The sequence below is a fragment of the Electrophorus electricus genome, chromosome 7 (genome assembly GCF_013358815.1).
Source record: "Electrophorus electricus isolate fEleEle1 chromosome 7, fEleEle1.pri, whole genome shotgun sequence".
NCBI classification, from domain to species: Eukaryota; Metazoa; Chordata; class Actinopteri; order Gymnotiformes; family Gymnotidae; genus Electrophorus; species Electrophorus electricus.
The window spans coordinates 28,147,133-28,167,700 of record NC_049541.1 but is presented as its reverse complement, the minus strand read 5'-3'; the positions used below and the strand labels follow the sequence as shown (position 1 = coordinate 28,167,700).

At 45.4% G+C, this 20,568-nt stretch overlaps 3 protein-coding genes across 6 annotated transcripts in view; all 3 read right to left on the bottom strand.

Annotated features, from left to right (window-relative positions):
* Positions 1-8,901, bottom strand: part of rinl (Ras and Rab interactor-like) — a 12,714-nt gene extending 3,813 nt beyond the window's left edge. The window contains exons 1-9 of one of the 3 annotated variants that reach the window (XM_027021698.2): positions 7,517-8,901; positions 6,872-6,970; positions 4,762-4,936; positions 3,200-3,308; positions 2,384-2,456; positions 1,740-1,828; positions 1,538-1,629; positions 808-1,027; positions 1-237 (exon numbers count right to left, since the gene is read on the bottom strand). The exon at positions 1-237 is cut by the window's left edge and continues 372 nt beyond it. In XM_027021698.2, coding sequence (XP_026877499.2) covers positions 1-237; positions 808-1,027; positions 1,538-1,629; positions 1,740-1,828; positions 2,384-2,456; positions 3,200-3,308; positions 4,762-4,936; positions 6,872-6,909 — 1,033 coding nt within the window. In that variant the 5' untranslated portion in view covers positions 6,910-6,970; positions 7,517-8,901. The remainder of the gene's footprint in view (positions 238-807; positions 1,028-1,537; positions 1,630-1,739; positions 1,829-2,383; positions 2,457-3,199; positions 3,309-4,761; positions 4,937-6,871; positions 6,971-7,516) is intronic. The other 2 variants (XM_027021701.2, XM_027021699.2) reach the window with 2 other exon arrangements.
* A 101-nt stretch (positions 8,902-9,002) lies between these two features.
* Positions 9,003-13,824, bottom strand: sirt2 (sirtuin 2 (silent mating type information regulation 2, homolog) 2 (S. cerevisiae)). 2 transcript variants are annotated; one of them, XM_027021703.2, is made up of 16 exons: positions 13,722-13,824; positions 13,195-13,241; positions 12,877-12,928; positions 12,680-12,790; positions 12,117-12,158; positions 11,832-11,938; positions 11,681-11,737; positions 11,518-11,586; positions 11,239-11,368; positions 11,052-11,111; positions 10,618-10,673; positions 10,411-10,487; positions 10,254-10,305; positions 10,104-10,171; positions 9,922-9,988; positions 9,003-9,775 (listed from the first exon to the last, which is right to left on the bottom strand). In XM_027021703.2, coding segments are annotated over exons 3-16 (1,044 nt in total). In that variant the 5' UTR covers positions 12,878-12,928; positions 13,195-13,241; positions 13,722-13,824; the 3' UTR covers positions 9,003-9,628. The 2 variants fall into 2 exon arrangements, with proteins under 2 accessions (XP_026877504.1, XP_026877503.1); XM_027021702.2 differs by lacking the exon at positions 13,722-13,824 and adding an exon at positions 13,392-13,711.
* Positions 13,825-14,292: 468 nt separating this feature from the next.
* Positions 14,293-17,048, bottom strand: si:ch1073-228b5.2 (distal membrane-arm assembly complex protein 2). The gene is made up of 6 exons (XM_027021705.2): positions 16,840-17,048; positions 16,151-16,332; positions 15,876-15,956; positions 15,496-15,635; positions 15,056-15,218; positions 14,293-14,790 (listed from the first exon to the last, which is right to left on the bottom strand). The coding sequence occupies exons 1-6, from the start codon at positions 16,855-16,857 to the stop codon at positions 14,574-14,576; spliced, it is 801 nt and encodes a 266-aa protein (XP_026877506.2). The 5' UTR covers positions 16,858-17,048; the 3' UTR covers positions 14,293-14,573.
* Positions 17,049-20,568: the final 3,520 nt, after the last annotated feature.

The window sequence follows — 20,568 nt, the reverse complement described above, 5'->3', positions numbered from 1 at the left end:
TGATTGACAGTGAGTCCAGTTCCAGGCATGGGGGCTGAAGCAGAGAGGGTGAAGGAGGAGGGTTCAGCCAGAATTTGTCTTCGACCCAAGACACGCGGTGTGGAGATTGTGGAACAGGGCCTAGAGACTCTGCACTCTCCCTCCTCACAGGGTCTGGTGTTGTTGAACAACTTGACCTACGCAAAACCACACCCTCTGTAGTCACTGGCGAGACGGGGCTCTGAACAGCACCCCCTACTGGAGACATGAAGTACATGAGAATACTCACTGCAAAAGGAGCAGGTTAGCTCAGTGTAGCCATTTGAAAAACTGATGTCTTTGATATGTTTACATTGTCCTGCTGTACGTATTTGCAGAATTGAGCTGGATGACAAGGACAACAGAAGAGCTCTGCTCTATACTAAACTAGTTAGAGCTTTGCTCTAGATTAAACTGACCCACAGTCAGATCTATATTAAACTGGTTAGAGCTTTGCTCTAGATTAAACTGGCCTAGAGTCTGTTCTAGAATAAACTGACCCAGAGTCTGCTCTAGATTAAACTGACCTAGAGTCTGCTCTACATTAAACTGGTTAGAGCTTTGCTCTAGATTAAACTGACCCACAGTCAGATCTATATTAAACTGGTTAGAACTCTGCTCTAGATTAAACTGACCTAGAATGTGTTCTAGAATAAACTGGCCTAGCGTCTCCTCTAGTTTAAACTGTTGAATGATGTAAGCTCTTTTTCTAAATGAATACTGCAAATTATCATAGTACCTTAAATACAGCTCAATAAAAAATAGAAATGGCTCAGCATTCTCTGTTACCTGACTGGTCACTACTATTGGAGGGCTTGTCCAGTGAAACGCCCCCCTTCTTTAGCCCCGCCCCTACACATGGTCTTGCTGTGCTCATTCTCCTGTCTCTTTTAAGGTCTGGGTAACTGGCAGGCTGTGGGCTGGCTGAGGTGTATGTCAGCCAATCATCTCCGTGCTCGTGTAGGTACAGAGGGTTGATGATACACAGGGCACCACTGGATGTCGTCAACTGGTGTAAAATGAAGATGCAATAAGTGAAGAACAAAAGGAGGCCAACAACAAAACCTGCCATACGGCAGGACAGGTCTGTATCACACATAGTGTACACCACAGGACAGGTCTGTATCACACACAATGTACATCACAGGACAGGTCTGTGTCACACATAGTGTACATCACAGGACAGGTCTGTGTCACACATAGTGTACATCACAGGACAGGTCTGTATCATACACAGTGTACATCACAGGACAGGTCTGTATCACACATAGTGTACACCACAGGACAGGTCTGCATCATACACAGTGTACATCACAGGACAGGTCTGTATCACACATAGTGTACACCACAGGACAGGTCTGTATCACACACAGTGTACATCACAGGACAAATCTGTATCACACATAGTGTACATCACAGGACAGGTCTGTATCACACACAGTGTACATCACAGGACAGGTCTGTATCATACGCCATGGAACTGAAGCATTATTAGTGTTTATGACAAAGATGATGACACCTGTATGCTACACATCACAGTGTCCTGAGAGTCTGTTGTTCCTGGAGTCATTACCACAGGCTGAAGATCTGTTGAAGGACAAAGCCAGGCCTCTAACACACACACACACACACACACACACATATGAGTAGAGAGAAAGAGCAGTGCACTGTGTGAAGTACAGTGTAAGTGACAGCTGGGATGGAACAGTAGATAGACTAACTTGGGCCCAGCTGTGGAAGCAGGTGGCTTGGCTGTTTGGTCAGGCTACACACCCATGAAGGCACCAACAAACACAATGGCAGCACATCTCTAAGAGAGAGAGAGAGAGAGAGAGAGAGAGAGAGAGACAGACAGACAACCTGACCACAGTGACCACAGTGAGTGTGGAAGAACTCAGAACCACCTGGATGGAGTAAAGACTCAGTGAGAACTCGCTATAGAGAATAAATCAAGCTTGGCTGCCAAAAAAAAAAAGAACAAAAATCCCTTTCTAACAGAATGCTCAAAATTTACGATTTATTGCAGAATTAATTCCAAAAATGATGTTCAATGTCCCAGATTTAACAGCTTCTCACATATTCAGAAATAGTCAGAGAGAGAGAGTTAGTATGAAACACCCTCACAGTGGCCCGTGATACAGCTCTAATCACAACCTCTACATCTGAGCATTTGAAAACCTTTTTGGTGCTTGGAGGATGGAAAACCCAATTTCTTCAGGTCTTGTTGAGCAGTTGGACACTCATCTTACAGGTCTGAACGCTCTGACATTAGGACATGCCTGCACAAACACACTTCCGTAGGATCCCATCTCCACTTGATCTTCCACCAGCCCCGACCAAAAGACACGACCTCATAGTGCCTCACCTGCTTAGAGTGTAGAATGTCACCAGCTGCAGAAGGTCACAGAAAGTCAGACGAGAAGTGCTTAGTTGTAGAGCTGCAAGGGAATAGAGTCAAGACAGGAACAGAGACAGAGGAAGAGAGAGAAAGAGAGAGAGAGAGAGAGAGAGAGAGAGAGTGTGTGAGTGAGTGAGTGAGTGAGTGAGTGAGAGAGAGTGAGTGAGTGAGAGAAAGAGTGTGTGAGTGAGTGAGTGAGAGAGAGAGAGAGTGAGAGAAAGTGTGTGAGTGAGTGAATGAGAGAGAGAGAGAGAGACAGAGAGAGAGAGAGAGAGAGATTGAGTCAGATATAGAAACTGGACAGACTGGTGTTAACCTCATCAGCAGGCTGCAGGAAGCAGGAAGTGTTGCTCTGGCTTCTGGTGGTCACGTCTTAAGTAAACACTTAAATAAGCTCCTCACTGCAGGTGGGTCGTACTCAAAAAGAAACATTTCCTACCCATGAGGTAACAATGTCATCATTAACGAAGAGTACAGCCTGTGTGCATGAACCGGAACACGCAGAGATAATCCACGTAGCTCTGCTTTAGGAGATCTGTATGTGTACATTAGATCTGTGTGTGTTTAGGAGATCAGTGTGTGTGTAACCTTGCTGTTTGCGTGTAGCCACGTTTGCACTCCTTTCTCTCGGTTTATGTGTTTTACACTCCTCTCTGACGCTTCACATCGTTTGACCTTTGTCCCTCAGATGTTGACCTTTATCTCTTGGCATTTGACCTTTGTCTCTCAGTGCTTGACCTCTATCTATCACTCGACTGGGGGTCCAGTGGCTGTGCCACTCACCTGTGCCAGTGAGCAGGATGGAAAAGTCAAGGACGGTCTTGTCTTGGCCATCCACAGATACACACAGCAGCTTGTTCTGGGAGGAGGAGTCATCCACCACCAGGAAACTCTGTTGAGAGTGAGACAGAGAGGACAGCTCAGGACAGCTGGGCTCCATTTAAACAAGTGCACAGGTTTACATGCTACTGTAGCTTTAAAGGTCAGGGGAGTTCCAACTACACTAGTGCAGAGATAAGGACTGGGTCAGTGCTGGACACTGGGTCAGTGCGAGATACTGGAAACTGGGTCAGTGCTGCACACTGGATCAGTGCTGGACACTGGATCATTGCTGGATGTGAGACATTGGGGCAGTGCTGGACACGAGACACTGGGTCAGTGCTGGACGTTGGACACTGGGTCAGTGCTGGGCAGTTACAGGGTGGTTGATAATCATAATGTCAGCGCTAATGATTGTCTGGGTGCAGCTTGTCCCCAGAGCGTAACCTGGAGTAACCTGGTCATTTCTCTGTAAGCACATTGGCTTTCCTGTGACTAATTCTACAACATACAGATGCACACACATGCACACAGGCTACATACATGCAAGTATGCACACACACACACACCCACACACCACAAACCACACACAAAAGGAAGATGATGTACTCAGAGATCTTCAGCTAAACCAAAACCAAAAATAACCAGGTGACAAGTTAAATTCGTAGAGTTCACTAGAATTCAAAGGGAAGTCATGAGACACGATCAGCTTCTGACCTGCGCAGCTTAGCTCAGAGTGACGGGAAGGAATCTTTAATCAAATAATGAGTTATCATGTCAGGCATGAGGTCATATTCTTATATATGTGTATACTTTGACATTCCCTGTATACTCTCAGATTCTAGGTTTCTACTAAATGAAGTGCAACGGTAAGAGAGGTCAGTTAACGAGGTCAGATGATGGGCAGGTGCCTAACCACATGTCCCGTTTAGGATCTAATGTGGAACCAGCCTGGTGCCTCTCAGGCAGGGGAAGGAGAGACTTCCCTTTCTGTTCAAGAGGAAAGAGTGCAGAACCCTGTCCTGCAAACAGTGTCAAAGTGTTGAAGCCTCTTCAAAAAGAAAGAAAGAACAAAAGAAAGAAAGTTGTGAAATATGTTGGGGGTTTTTTCTGGTTCAGAGTGACTCAGCACTAGGTCAGACCCTTAAAGATAAATGACAGCGTTCCTAACCCCTCCTACCCTGTATATATGTATATAAACATATACCCTATATTTAAAGTCTTTGATTTCCCATCTACTGACATTCCCAAATTCCCAGAAGCCCTATGTTTACATTATGTCCACAAAAATTTCAGACGGTTACATTTCTTTCTTCACATACTTGGTGCCATCATGTTAGATCTGTTAGACCTCTCTCTGTCCTATATAATCCAAGTTCATCTATCATTACTTCTGCAATATTTTGCTAAGAGGAAGCAAACAAAGGGAAGCATCCGAAAATGTGGTCGTACTCTCAATTGTGCTGAACTGTCAACAGTTTTCAACGTTTGTAATGTACCGTATGTGTGTAACATGAGAGACTTACCCCTGGCGGTCTGCCCCAGAGTGCAGCGTGTGCGCTGTGCCTGTCCCACGGGTCTCCGGGGCCCCAGGCCCCTCGACACAGCTGCAACCCCTGCAGGAGTCTCAGCGGGCCCTTGTGACGCACACAGACCCCGTTGGTCACCGTGTCATCCACACTTGCCATGGAAGAAGAGTGTCTGGATACATGTATGGGTAAGCAGAGTAACCCTGGCTAATACATAATTTGTACTTACACTTTAAACTATACTTTATGCTATACTTAATGCTACAGTCACTAACAGTTACGTGTGTAGTATATGCACAGATGTACTGAGTGTAAAGTAAATAACAAAAGCAATGCATTACAAAGCCCTAAAGTGCTCGACACAAACCTGCACACCCTTTCCCATTTCACACACATGGGAGCTGACATCACACCTGCCAGGTGAGACACTGATAAGTGGGAAATCTCTGTGGTTGTGGCGGCATGGTTTGATGCTGGATGTGATGTCACACTGACCAAATGCCCACCCCAACTGGAAAAAACTCTCTCCAGTCCTGAATTGACCTCAGTGAAGACCCCCACTACCACCCCACCCAGTGGAGGTGGACACTGAGATGGGGATCATTAAACCACAAACTTTAGGTCCAAAAAGTGGTCGCTCTTGACAATGATGTAAACTACACCATAATTATGAATTAATGCATTTTATGCGAATAGTTAACAAATAACAGAACTATTTTAAAATGTAAAAACGAGAAAAATATTTCAAATGTCACTTGAATGTAATTCAGTCATTTTAGACTGAATGTTTATGTAGCATTGTATCTTAGCATTTTAGCAGAGACATGAGAAGAAGTCTCAACATCTGTATTTTTATGTCTTTAAAACCACAAAGAAACCAGCAGCACTTCTGAAGAAGCCAGTGATTTGTGTATTGGCCACAAAAAAGAGCAAAACCATTTGATATGTAAAGGTCAGACGGTCATTGTTCTCATTAGCAGCGATGCAGCTATATAACTTCCCAGTACCCCAGTTACCTCCGATCCTCCCAGTACCCCAGTTACCTCCCAGTACCCCAGTTACCTCCGATCCTCCCAGTACCCCAGTTACCTCAGATCCTCCCAGTGCCCCAGTTACCTCAGATCCTCCCAGTACCCCAGTTACCTCAGATCCTCCCAGTGCCCCAGTTACCTCAGATCCTCCCAGTGCCCCAGTTACCTCCGATCCTCCCAGTACCCCAGTTACCTCAGATCCTCCCAGTGCCCGTTACCTCAGATCCTCCCAGTGCCCCAGTTACCTCAGATCCTCCCAGTACCCCAGTTACCTCAGATCCTCCCAGTGCCCCAGTTACCTCCGATCCTCCCAGTACCCCAGTTACCTCAGATCCTCCCAGTGCCCCAGTTACCTCAGATCCTCCCAGTGCCCCATTTACCTCAGATCCTCCCAGTACCCCAGTTGCCTCAGATCCTCCCAGTGCCCCAGTTACCGCAGATCCTCCCAGTACCCCAGTTACCTCAGATCCTGTCACAGCCCCACCAGAAGCCCTCCTGTCCTGATGAGGACTGCCCCCATGCAGACCTTTGGTGGAGTCCATCACCCACACCAAACAGGCTTGACTGACAGCTACCACCCTGAGAGTACAAGGATGGACCGACCCACACCCCACTGGAAGCGGCCCTGACACCACACACTCCCACAGAACAACTCTGGGCACACAGTCATACGCCTTCTACAGACACACAAACACATGTACACTGCAGTGGCAAAGTGCCATGACCCCACCACTGTCTGGGAGAACGAAAGAGCCAGTCCAGCCTTCTATGAAATACACACAAATATACTGTTGTGTGTTTCTGAATCCTTTTTTCCCAAGTTCACTGTTGACAAATCTGGTTGGATATTGTAGCCTTGATAATTTGAGTTAATAACCTGTTCCTGAAACCCTCACTCAGTTTTGATTGTCTTTATTTTTTGTTAAGTGATGTAGCATACACATTCTAATATTTTTGTGGTGCACGTCAAAGAAAATCAAGTTATTTTAGTTTCATTTGTAAGTGTGTTGGAATTTCTGTGTAATCTCTGTAAATGGAACCAGGTCACCCTGGTGAGGATGTTTGTTGCTTCTCACCTTTCCCCACTGTCTGACTCATCGTCTAATCCTCTCATTTTATCTGATGGGTGGGGCCATAATCTGGTTGTGAAGTCTAATCAGGGTGCTTTCAGGGTTCTGCCATTGTAACGAAACACAGAGAAGTGAAGTAAGAGAAAAGTAGGAAATGAGACAAGACTCGCATGCCCACATCCTTCTACGTCCTGCCTGAATCTTCTCGCTCTGGTCTTATCTGCGCTTTCGTTATGCTTCTTGTCATCTTACCAACAGATTTTATCAACCGTGAAATTTTAACTGTCTTCAAAAAGCAGAAATTCAAACTTGGAGGTGGAGCTGTTGAAGTGAGGCCGCACGCATGCGTGTGTGGTTGCTGAAGATGTACAGGAGCATTTCCAGTTGAAAGTGTCTTAAAGGATCAGTGGCTTTGTGTAGAGACCAATATATATCAGGCAGGTATCGAGTAAACATAAACTACTAAATTAGAAATGCCAAAGTCAAAATATCTGAATGATTTTTAAGATAGAGCATATTTGTGACAGTTCATCTACAATCACATCTACCAACCACCGTGAGGGCAGAACTAAAAATTTACCCCCACAACAATTCAACATTCGAATACACAGAACTTTTAGATCATTATATCAAAGTGAAACAGTCACGTACGCTCTACAGGTATGTGTGCTGCTGTCTGAGCTCTGCTGGTCTCCAGCAGGTGCGTGTGGTTCGTTTGACACATGTAGCGTCTCACATGGCTCACTCCCTCTGTCCTGTGGTGCGTAAATGTGTCCGCTCGCTGTGTGATCCGGCCGGTAACGTCCCCAGAGCTGGACTCCCAGGAACTCAAGTCCCCCAGGCTGAGCTGCTGGACTCGGAGACCAGACTGCGTCGCTTAACACTATGTGTGCTTCTACAGGTCTGTCCTCGCCCTCCGCCTGTCACAACAGCGTGGTAAACTTTTCAAACTCTCTCACACACATGCACACCACAGCACACACACGCTTGCGTGTAGGTGGTGGTGAACAGCTCTGTATTCAGTGGGGAGTGCTCATACCATAACGTGGCTATAAAGAGACAAGAGCAGTTCATGCAATTATTTTTTAAAAAGGCAATTTTGTTGCATTTTTAGTTACAATTTTGTACAAACTCTCCATTTCTTTCCTGAGTTATCAGATTAATATTATAATATTCACAAATCTGAAGCAGCTACTCTCAGTGCTACTACTGAAAGATTTACCATTTCTAATCATTTATATTTTTGCATGTTTAGTCATTCATAATTTGTCATAAATCACAGAAGTGTTGATCTGAACACTAACGTCAAATAAAGTGACATTTTACTGGTACATTATTCATTATTTTTGGGGGATAAATCCAAAGAACAGAATATACAAAAAAACAAAAAACAGGCAGAATATCAGATTATTATCAGATTATCAAATATAACTCAAGGGTGTTGTGTTGATGTAATTCAGTATGGTTATCTCTAAACAATAAAGTAATATCTCTGAAGAATGAAAACGATTAAAAATAATGCAGGAACAGAAACTTAAAATGAGAAAAAGAAAAGAAAAAGTGAAGAGCTGAGTCAGTAATGTTTATCAAAAATAACAGCGATGCCACGACATACAAGGATACATACTCAATAAATATAAAATCAGACAACACTGAATCTGTAAGGTAAGAAACTGGGTAATGGTTATGAGCTACTAGCCTGTGCTTTACCAGTTTACACATGTTGTATGAGGCCTAAAGTATCATGTACTGGTTACTCCAGCTAGGACTGTCCCCAAGTGTACAGGACACAGGCTGGACAGGGCCTGGACAGGCCAGGTTAATCAGTTGTTTTCCTTTCCTGGTGGACAGCAGAGGTGTTCCATCTTCATGTTGAGGATGAGTAGTACAGGTCTAATTAACTAAAGATTTATCCAGTTATGACATCCAGCACGGGTTGATCATGTGAGTGTGACAAACGCAACTGTAGGAGAGCATTATGGTTGTCAGGAACAGAACAAGCACTATTGAACCCTTCCAGCTTGTCCTTACAGACCAGACATCAGGGTCTAGAGTTCAGTAAGCTGCTTTATACAGGTGTAAACAGGACAGAATCGCAAGAAAGAATGAAAGGGAGTAAAGAATGAAGAAAATGAAACAGATTTGGGTTTTGTTTACTTCTTGCATTTGAAGAGTTTTTTACAGCAGTTGTTTCTGCAGAACACGCCAGAACCAACGGAGACACACCGCAAACGACAACGCAATAGCCTGCTGGGATTATATTACTAGAATTGATTTAGAGAAATACATTATTAAAGAACACAATACAAAATCAATTATACAAAAATGTCTAGGTTTCATAATGTTATAAGCATTAATATTAAAATTAAGATCAATCAATAAAAGCTGCATGCATTTCATAAGTTGGCTGAACTACACGGTGGTGTTGACTGCTGGGGTGTAGCCCCTGCCACTAGGTGGCGCTCCTGTGCAGTGTGGCCGCATGACCTCTCTCTCCTTTAGAACACACAGCACAGTTTGGACTCCATAAAGCTCTGTAATAAAAAGACCATTACAAGATGGGCGGAGATTCTTGGTAAAATTATCTTTCCCAAATATGTTTCCTGTGAAACCGACCATTTTCCATTTTTAGACATTTTGTCTGATTTTAGGCAGCTATACAAGCTTCACACAGACAGGGACTGGAGGACACAGAGCAAAGAGACCGAGCTTTCAGCCGTATGGACCATCCCTGCTCACTGGTAGACTTTCCGTTTGTGTGTTCTACTGATAGTCACTCTTCCTAGCCTCCGGTCCTGGGCTAGACTTGTCTGAGCATTCAGAGCTCTGATTGGCCGTCGCATCTTTCTTGCTTGCATCTTTGCTGTCAATCGCAGCATGCTCACGCTTCACCAACTCCTCAAGCTCCGCCTCAGATGATAAAAAAAAAAAAAACACAACGAAAGGAAGTTGTGCTAGCAAACTGCAGTTCTGAGATGAGTCAAGGCTCTGGGAGTGTGTGTGTGTGTGTGTGTGCGCGCATGTGTGAGAGAGAATGTACGCAATGTTTCCTCTACCTTCCAGCCCAGCAGGTCTGCGAGAGCCATACAGCCATCATCACACGTGCTTAGGTACACCACGTCCCTGTCAACAAGTCGGCATTCACATCATCATCTGAAATCCTCAGAGCGCCCACATCGGATCGTACAGACATGCTAACGCACCATGGAGCAGGTACGACAGACGTGTGGCGACTGACCTGTAAGCTCCATCAGAATCAAAGTCCAGGCCTCCTCCAAAGCCCAGAAGTCCTGCTGCAAAACTCGCCTGGAAGCAAATAAGGAGACATCGTCACTGAGAGTTAGAAGAGAAGACAGCATAACGGTGCCACACTGTGAGACAGCTGTACCTGTCCTGTCTTCTCCATGTTGATGAGGACACGAGGACAGTTTTTTGGAACCCTGCTCACACAACACAGGAGTTAAGACAGAGGCAAAGGACCAGCAGGACTGTGGACATGAGCACTGTAGACATGCTCTACTCAGAGAACTGGATGTGCTTCTCACCTGCTAACAAGAGACGCAAATGGCTGAACCTGCAGAGATGTGCCCATGATGATGAGGAGATCACAGTTAGGAAAGTCCTGAGGGGGATGAGACAGACAGACGGTGGGGGAGCAAGCAAGCGAGTGACAGAGAGAGAGAGAGCGCACGCAGTAACAGGCACGGTGTGTGATTGGTTGTCAGTGCTCACGCTCATGATGGTTCCCTTACATTTTTAATTGATGTAAAGAACCGAGATGGAAGATTCTCCCCAAAGAACACGATGTCTGCGCCACAGATGAGAGTCAGATTAGTGTTACTGTTACACACCAATAACGCATTAAACACCATGCGTGCTTAACCCTTAAACTCCAGACAGATTATTCAGTAGGAACTAAGAATTATTCAGTATCTACATTAAATTTTACCTTATACCAAAAATAAATTACACCATCATCTACATACTGAATCAAGACATGTTTGAGAAAACATTTGTTTATAACCTTAAAAACAAGTTTTTGTTTACAGAGTGTTAATCACACCAAATTTGCATGCGTCCTCAGACTTTTCACTTCGAATTTACACATAATGAATTTAACTGCAACACAAAAACTACACTGAGACATAAAAGCAGCAGTGCAGCGCAGTACGGAGTGAGAACTGACCGGGTTTCACTAGGCTGTTACAGGCGTCACACTTGGGAATGACTTCAGAGAAGATTTTGTCTGTGCCGGGATCAGGGGCAGAAAGTGGGGCATTAAGGATCATTACGGGTCTGTTAGCCACCTGCTAACTCAACACCACGTAAAGGAGCAGTCTGAGTGCAGCGCAGAGTGAAGTGAGGGTGGGCACCTTTCATCCACGCCATGCTGTATTCCTTGCTGCAGAACTGGCTCACGCAGTGAGAGGTGTGAAAAGTGCCGTGGGCTTCAATCAGATCCTCTCCTTCTAGCCCAGCAACCCTCTCTAAAGTATCAATGTTCTGACAAACACCACAAAGCAAAACACCATAATGGAAAACAAAACCCCTCGATTGGACAGAGTACCATGTAAGTGACCATCAGGATAACATCAGGACAAGAGCAGTGGGCAGGCAGACAGACCCTGTGGGACAGAGTCAGGACGCAACACCTGTGAGTAGCAGCGTTTCAGGATCCCTTTATCCTTCAGCATCCTGATGAAGTAGTGACACAGTGTTGGCTGAAACAAACAAACAAATACCATTTTTTGTTGTTAAAACAGAGATACACCTGGTCACTGCAGATCTCTGAGCGACGGGGCAGTTTATTCTGACCTTGAACTGTCCTGGGTACAGCTCCCGGGCCAGCGCAAAAAAAGGTTCTGGATGTTTCTGACAGTGGGGAAGAGAGATGTCAGGTCAGTCACCTGAAGGACCGTCACGTTACACACACCCTCTGAACACAACAGCCCTGGAGAAGGCCAACCTTGAAGTAATCAATCTGGAAGATGGCCTCAGGGTAGGGGAGGTTGTAGTGCTGCAGGTTAGCGTAGAGTCCAGTTCCAGGGGAGCGGAAGTCAGGAATCCCAGCAGCTGTGTGGAGAACAGAGCCCTACTGTTACCGCCGAGGGGATTCGGACCTGCAGGTTGTCTTAAACATCATGCTACAAATATGCAAGATTTTCTTTCACCACCCTATTTAATTCTTAAGAGTTTATTAAATGCTGGGTCTGTTAGAGTCTGGATGGCCAATACAGATGGAGTGACTCACATGTGGATATTCCTGCGCCCACCATACAGATAACGTTCTTGCCTAAAGAAAAGACAGGATTGTTTAAGGGGTGGAGTTTGGTGTGTTTGGTAAAGTAACTTTTAAAAACATCTTTTGCTTTTACTATTTACTGATTTTTTAAAATTCTTTTCAGATTGGCATCTTGTACACTCGTTCCCAGGCACAGCGGAGGATCCCAGAACGCACAGGCCACGGCGGAGGATCCCAGAACGCACAGGCCACGGCGGAGGATCCCAGAACGCACAGGCCATGGCGGAGGATCCCAGAACGCACAGGCCACGGCGGAGGATACCAGAACGCACAGGCCACGGCGGAGGATCCCAGAACGCACAGGCCACGGCGGAGGATCCCAGAACGCACAGGCCACGGCGGAGGATCCCAGAACGCACAGGCCACGGCGGAGGATCCCAGAACGCACAGGCCACGGCGGAGGATCCCAGAACACACAGGCCACGGCGGAGGATCCCAGAACGCACAGGCCACGGCGGAGGATCCCAGAACGCACAGACCATGGCGGAGGATCCCAGCTCTCTCACACTTACACTTCCCACTCTGGATGTAGCTCGCCACCCCTTCCAGACTCAGCTCATCAAGAACCTTCTCTCCAGGACTAAGGCCAAGTGTCCGAGAGAACAGACTTCGCAAGAAATCCACTAGAAAACACGGGAACATTGAAGTTTAGCTCACAAGTAACACAAGTTACACAGGCTGATGGGACCAGTACAAAGCTAGCGCCTACTTTCAGTGTCGCCAGGGACCTCCTCTTCCTCACTGCTGTCGTCTGATTCAGCCTACAGGGGGAGAGATTAAAAGAGATAAAAGAGAAAGGCATCTTTCTAGGGTGACACACCAGTGGACCGACTACGCTCCAAACTCGCAGTCATGGGTCACGTTGGCTAATCACATGCAGACAATATGAACCTGTAGTTTTGTTTATCTTAAACAGGCTGGAATTGGGACTGATGGGATTAATACATTTGAGCTCTTTTTTGTCCAGGTCTTCAAACCCAGTGGTCCCATCTGACCTGTTATCTGGTGGTTTGGGTATATTCAGTACCTTGAGATCTGCTCTGTCGGTCGCTTCTTCTGCGCTTTTAGTCGATTCTATAAGACAAACCAAATAAAAGTGTTATCGCTAAGAATAAAAGGCATCTTGCTAACTCGATGTCTAGGTACCAAGTGAGGACTGATCTGAATGAGGCTGTTTAAGGTGATGTTGGGAAACACCGATTAAGCATTAGTGGTAATAAATACCTCGAGACCCAGACATCTAGCTAATGTCCTCCTCGGTATGAAGGCCTCACTAATCTAGAGTATAATCTAGAGAGTATGAAAGCAGCTAACTAGCTAATCTGGTTAGAGGGGCGACTGATTGTTTTGTGCGTCACGATAACTGGTCGCACCAACAACCACTTCCGGTTAAAGCACGAGGGCGCCCGCGAGCGTCCAAAACGAGCGCGCGTGAACGGAGCTAACGTGCTAAAAACAAACATTACGTCGTTTTCTCGCTACGCGGCTGTAATATCTCTTGAGGCTTTTTTGGAAAGATGCATTTATTACACTGAAACAGCAAAGACAGCGTACCTGCACATGTACTTTCTACAACAAACGGGTTACGGCACGCGTAACCTAATGCTATGCTGCACGCGCGTTCATTTTGGACTCGCTCGCGGGCGCACTCGTGCTTCTTACAGACCCGGAAGATATTACGGAGTGTCACCGCTCTGCACCAGCACGTTTCACAACAAAAGCCGTCCGGCTGGAAACCGACGGCACCTTTAAAAGCAGCTGTCTATAAAGCTATGTGAAGTCTACAAATAAGTCTAAAAACAAACCTGCTCCAAGCCACACAGAATGCAGGTCGCATGCCAACCTTTCTGGCTGCTTGGCTGAACATGAAGAAAAGCTCCATAACTCAGGCCGTGAATGCACCGTCACGCGGCCTGCTGCATGAACACGAGCCCTTCACCTCCCCGGTTTTCATTCTCCTCACCTCCAGGTCTGCTGGCACCATTTACGTCTAGTGTGTCTGTAGGATGTATTATGGGATTTATCACACTCTCCTAAATAGATTTGACGCCAGCACATGATTAAAGCCTTCACACATGGAAAAGGAGACACTACCTTTTTGTCAAATCAAAGACGTAATTGTAGATAATTTTAAATAATGTTTTATTCCACAAATGAAGCAGAATTTGTTAAATACCTTATATACTTCAAGAGGATACACAAGAGGATACAATAAAAACAGCTCTTGAATTTTGGTCTAATCTTGTATTGTACATTGTTGCCATGTGAAGCACAAGTCCTCCTGGGTCAGAGGTCATGCAGCCTGCAAGAACAAGAACTCCCCTGAGTGAGAAGGAGCCAGGCGCGGCTCAGAGCCAGCAGGATAAATACAGACAGGGAAGGAGCGCGTTTCCAGCCACTATCCCATCATCGCCTCTGCGCTGCTGAGACACTGTCTGTGTGTGCCTTTGTGGCAGTGACCGTGTCCTCCTTCAGCTGTCCCATGCTGTCGTGCTGGACGAACCCCTGATCGTATTCTGCTCCGGTGACCTCACAGAGGGGCAGCATCTCCTCCAGAAGGATCCGCACCAGACTAGGGCTTGACACGCCCACCAGCGATGACACATCCAGGCGCCGCAACTTCCTGGAGTTCCAGACAAGAGACAGAGTCTGCTGGAGGTGTTCCACCCACCTGGATATACTACTGCACGATGATGTCTGTGTGTCTCTCTCTCTCTCTCTCTGTCTCTGTCCCTCTCTCTCACACACACACACACACCCTCGCATCCCACTCCAGCAGCAGTAATCTCAGGTTACACCTACACTCTTTAAAGAACATTTATAGCTGTTCGTGGGATAAAGCCTCTAGAATATGTTTGAGTGTCCACATCTGGGGCAGGCTGTCTTACCGGAGGTGCTGCAATGCCACCAGGCCCCCCACAGTGATGCGAGGACAGTGGGACACGTCCAGCTCCTGCAGGCTCTCACCAAAGACATGCAGGCGAGCAAGGAACCAGTCATCCACATTGGGACAGCCCTGCACGCTAAGGGAGCGCAGAGTCTTCTGACTCACTGTGTGTGTGTGTGTGTGTGTGTGTGTGTGTGAGAGAGAGAAAGAGAGAGAATGATGAGAACACAGGGAAGTTGTCTGGGTCAGTCCCCTACAACAAAACATATTAGACTGACTAACACCATTAATGGAAAGTTCTAAAATTAACTTGTACCTCAAGATGTCACCTGAGTTCTGAGCACTCAGACACACTCTGGACACAGTACAAGTCCTGCACACAGAGACTGAATGGTGCGCTGTTTGTGCATGATGTGCCCTGACTGTGTGTGTGAGTGTTACCGATGTTGTCCAGCCCATTGTGGTTTATGAGAGTCCTGCTCAGGTCCACCTCCTCAATAGTTGAATCAGGTGTGTTTAAGAAGTTGTAGCTAAACTTCCCTCTTGAGTTAGCATGAACCCATTCTGATTGGTCAGTGAACCTGGGGGGTGGTGCCAAAAGGAGACAAAAAACGATCAGGCAGTGAAGTGTTTACTCCTTTGTAGTGATAATGTGCCCCCCCAAACGTCATACCACTACAAACAGCCTGATGGTAAAGGTAAATACCCTCAAACTACAGATGACACTAATTATGCAATATAAACACAGTCTGCACTGTAATGAAGTCAACATATATTCATAAACTAAACTATATTAGTCAATTCAGGTGAGTCTAGCATACCGGAAGCTTCCTCCGAGATGTAGGACGTAATACGCTGCTGCTATATTCACTCCAAACTTCTTCTGAGTGAAACCAAAGTATCTGCAGAAACGAGAAACAGCAGGTTCTCAAAGGTGGTAATCCCAAAACAACTGCAAAAACACAAAGAACCTCTCAAAACATGGCAAAGCAAAAATTCCCAGCACCCTCTAACAGGTGGGTAATCATGGACAACCTTCTCTTGGTTATATCCCACTATAATCATATAGGTGTGATCAGTAAGAGAACAGCCTTACGCATTTTTACGTTGAACTCTGCGAGACTTGAGCCACCTGCTCCAACGCCAGAACACCTCTACGTCGTAAAACCTCTGATTCATCTGGAGGAGGATCTTGGTGAAGAGGGACTTTGGAGTGGAGTGATGAGACCTCCCAGCCGTGGTGCACAGCCCCGCCAAGCTCCGGCACCTCGCGCGACACTAACCCACAGAAAGGAAGACACGCGAGCCGCCGGAGCCACGTGAGAGGCGACCCAGGCGTGGTTGAGCTGTAAGACTGTGAGCAGGTGTGGAGGTGTGGGGCACTTATCTACCATCCACAAAACATTTAACTCATAACTACCACCCACCATGACCGTTCACAAGACATTTAACACATCAGTCGCTTTCTTCTGATTTTAATCAACAGCCAGAAACGTTATTAACTATTAGAGCTGTTTACAGAGCCGTAAACGTTATTATTAGATATTATTATTATTATTATTATTATTATTAGCCGTCCCACCCCAGCAGGTTACGCAGGGTGTCCACAGCTCCGTGTAACGCTTACAAACGTGTACAGGCTGTTTTGCCTTAAAGCGCTAAAATGGGCTACACACCCGCAGCCCAGTAACACCCAGTCCTTCAGCCCAGTACACGGCTCCGTTTAAACCAAAGGTAGTCGTGGTAGAGAAATAAACGCGTGTGTGGACGCAGGATTGAACTCACCAGCATGGAGCTCGCCATATTGGAATATCACCCTTACAGTGCGCGTAGAAGGACAAACTTCATTCTTCTTAACCTGAGTGTCTAATCTATTTCCGTCCCGGTGCAGAAATCACATCACCACATCTAGGGTGGACAGTGCTGACGTACAAGTATGTGAGGAAATGTACATTGATAAAATAAAAACTAAAAAGATTTGGTAGCGCTTATCTGAGTAAAACAGCAGGTGGAGCAAGAATGTCGTGGTACTGAGTTATGAATGAGGCGATTACACAAAGACCTAGATGTACATCTATGTCTACATCAGTGTGTTTACATCCACTGTGTTTACTGTTTAGATTTAGGATTTAGATTTAGTATTTAGATCCGTGTTTTGTCTTAAGGCTGAAAAGCTATCGTGCAAATGACCTTCTCATTTATTTTACGTACATAATGCCTTGTGTACATAATTTCTCTCTCTCTCTCTCTCTCTCTCTCTCTCTCTCTCTCTCTCTCTCTCTCTCTCTCTCTCTCTCACACACACACACACACGGGCAGGCAGGCTTGGGAGTTTGAGGATGTGGTGTGGTACAGTCTCTAGGACTGTGCTCTCCTCTGGACTGGGATTGATGCTGTCATTCCTGTGATCTGTTGCCGCTCCTCCAGTTTACGGACAACCTTGGTATTAACCTTCCACATTCTCTCTGTTTCTTCTTTCAGTCCCTGATATTTTTCCAGCTTCTCCTGTTTCTTCCTTTAGATATTTCCATCACTTGGGACGGCTACACCTGTCACCACAACTGATCTCTACGTAATGTCTGGTTGGTTCCCCACTGTTTGTTAATCTGTCTGGATGTGGATCAGGACCACACAGGTCTGTGGCTCCTCTCATGTGGACCTGGGGGTGTCCATCTCATATACATCGCATATGTTCCTGTGTATGATCTTGGGTGTGTATGATCTTGGGTGCTTTCCCTGCCAGCATCTTGTGCTGCCATGATTAGTGATGTCATCTATGGCCACTTCTCTGTTTCCATGGTGACTACATCCCCCATCTGTTTGAGTCACTCCCTCATCATCATTGCTTGGTTGTATTCATGGATGTTTCATGTTTCATGTTCCTGGACTGTAAGTGGATCTTACACTTTGTAGGCCCCTCCCCTCACCTACCGGCTGATGTACACCCATTGGATGTTGGACCTTGGGTGTGTTGTAATACACAGTTATGTTATGGTAATGTATGCAAATTATGCAGTGATGTTATGTTAATATATGCCAATTATGTGAGAAATGCACATAGGGGAGTTGAGTTCAGAGAGCTGTTCAAGTGAAGTGGACCCATTGAGACACTAAAACAACAGTGTGGATAACACAACACCACAGGGTAGATAACACAACAGTGTGGATATCACAACAACACAACAGGATGGATATCATAACAACACCACAGACTAGGTAACACAACAACACAACAGTCTGGATATCACAACAACACAACAGGATGGATATCACAACAACAAAATAGGGTAGATAACACAACAACACAACAGTGTGGAGTGACTGTGCCCCTTCTACTTGTGAAGGGTTTTCTGGTCTTCTCTGGTATATCAGCAGAATTGTGACTTTTTTATATTATATTATTTTTATATTACTATGATATTACATATTTTATATTGCTGTTATATAATATATATTTAGATTCCTTTTCCAGCTTTCGAGGGCCTGTCTTACCCTGTGGAGGGACTTGGTTGTTGATGTCCTCATTTCTGTCTCATGGCTCCCAGTGATTGGAGAATCCTCATATATCTGTAGCTCTACTCCAGGTTTGTCCATGACTGTGCGTTTCTTTGGTATAATTCACTGTTTATGGTCTTTCAGGTGGCTTCTAATTTGTAATGAAACATAAACCAACATATGATACATATAATGTGTGTATCTACAGTACGTAGACATATTTACAATCCATATTATGTAGATCTCTGGAAAAAAGCAAGAGACCACTGCAAAATGATCTGTTTATCTGGCTTTACTGTTTACAGGTAAGTGTTTGAGTAAAATATTTTAGTTTATTCTATAAACTACTACTGACATTTCTCCCAAATTCCAAATAAACATATTGTTATTAAGAGTATTTGTATGTAGAAAAATACAGCTGGTGAAAAGGGACAAGAGAGAGCTGGACTAGGAGACGAGAGTTCTGGACTAGCTGCTGGAAGACGAGCCTTATCTGGGCAACTCAGTATGTCAATATTCCGGTGACAAAGATATGATTGGACATCTCCAATTGGCTGAGTCGTTGGCCAAATGACAAACAGGTGCGAAAGGGGATCAGGAGGTATGACACCAACAGACTCAACATTAAGAGCTTGTTCAGAAGACTGATCTTACTGTAAGTCAGGTACACTCTAGATTTTCTTATCTGACATACTTTTAAAATTGTTAAAAGTGTCAAGTAGACTGTCCTCAGCAACCCCTTCCACCTGAATAGTTCTGGCCAGTTTTACTGAAGCCATATTTTAATACCCTGCCAAGCTCAACAAAGATTCCCCTCTCCCACCTTCAGCCGTGTCTGGGCATGTTTAATGGGAACCTTGTCCTCTTTACAACCTCTTTATGCCTCAGAAATGTTATTTTCTTTTTATTGCTAATAGTTTTAAGAGCTTTTGTAATCCATTGATTGGTATTTTGAAATATGGTGATAGATTTAGAAGGAATATTGCAATCAGATAAAAGGCGAGACTGATGAGATGAGACTCTATCCACCTGACTACTAAAACCACATGCTGGATTTAAAAACACATCTTACTTTCAAAGCAGCTACTGAGATCAGTCACAGTATCTGATCAACCCTGAACACCAGTGCCAGCAGGACAGAATTATGGTCAGCACACCAAAATGGGAACCAGCACAGACTTGTAAGCATTACAAGTCAATGAACACGTGTTCATTACAATGAACATGAGCGCTTATCAGATACAAAGGAGTGCTGAAGATGTTTTTTTTCTCTCCCTCTCTCTCTCCCCCCCCTCTCTCTCCATCTCTCTCTCTCTCCCCCCCTCTCTCTCTCTCTCCCTCTCCCTCCCTCTCTCTCTCTCTCTCTCTCTCTCTCCCTCTCTCCCTCTCTTGTTATGTCTGGAGTCTTTTTTCATTTGCCCATTTATGGCATAACTCTCGCTCTCCACCCTTTGAGTCATACTTCTCTCCATCTTTGTCGTTCTCTCTCCCTCTCTCTTTCCCTCTCTCAATCTCTCATCCTCTCTCCCTTTCTCCCTCTCTCCCTCTCTCTTCCTCACTCCTCCTCTCTCTCTCCACCTCTCCATGGGTGCCCCCTGTGCTGACGTTAGGCCATGGTTCACACCTCTGCTGTCCTGAAGACATGCAAGCTGTAGCCAGGCAGAAGCGAGCAGTGAACGACACAGCCGTTCCCGTCACAGATGCCAGCACTGCCCTTAAAATGCATTTTAGGCATGCGCATGTTAATAGTGGGACTTTATAATTAACATATTGTGAATATATAATTAGCATATTCATCTGTATTTTTTATATGGCCACATTTCATCACTAGAAGCAGTGTCTGGAGTGGGTGATGTGTTGTGCATGTGTACACTCACGAGGCAGGCTGCCATGGTGAAGCGTGTTGTGACTACATCGTTAAGATGTCAGACACGTTAGATCTATACACATTTGGCCTGGTTTTAACAAGACCAAAGCACAGCAACTGCAGGCCGATCTGATGAAGATCAGAATGACATG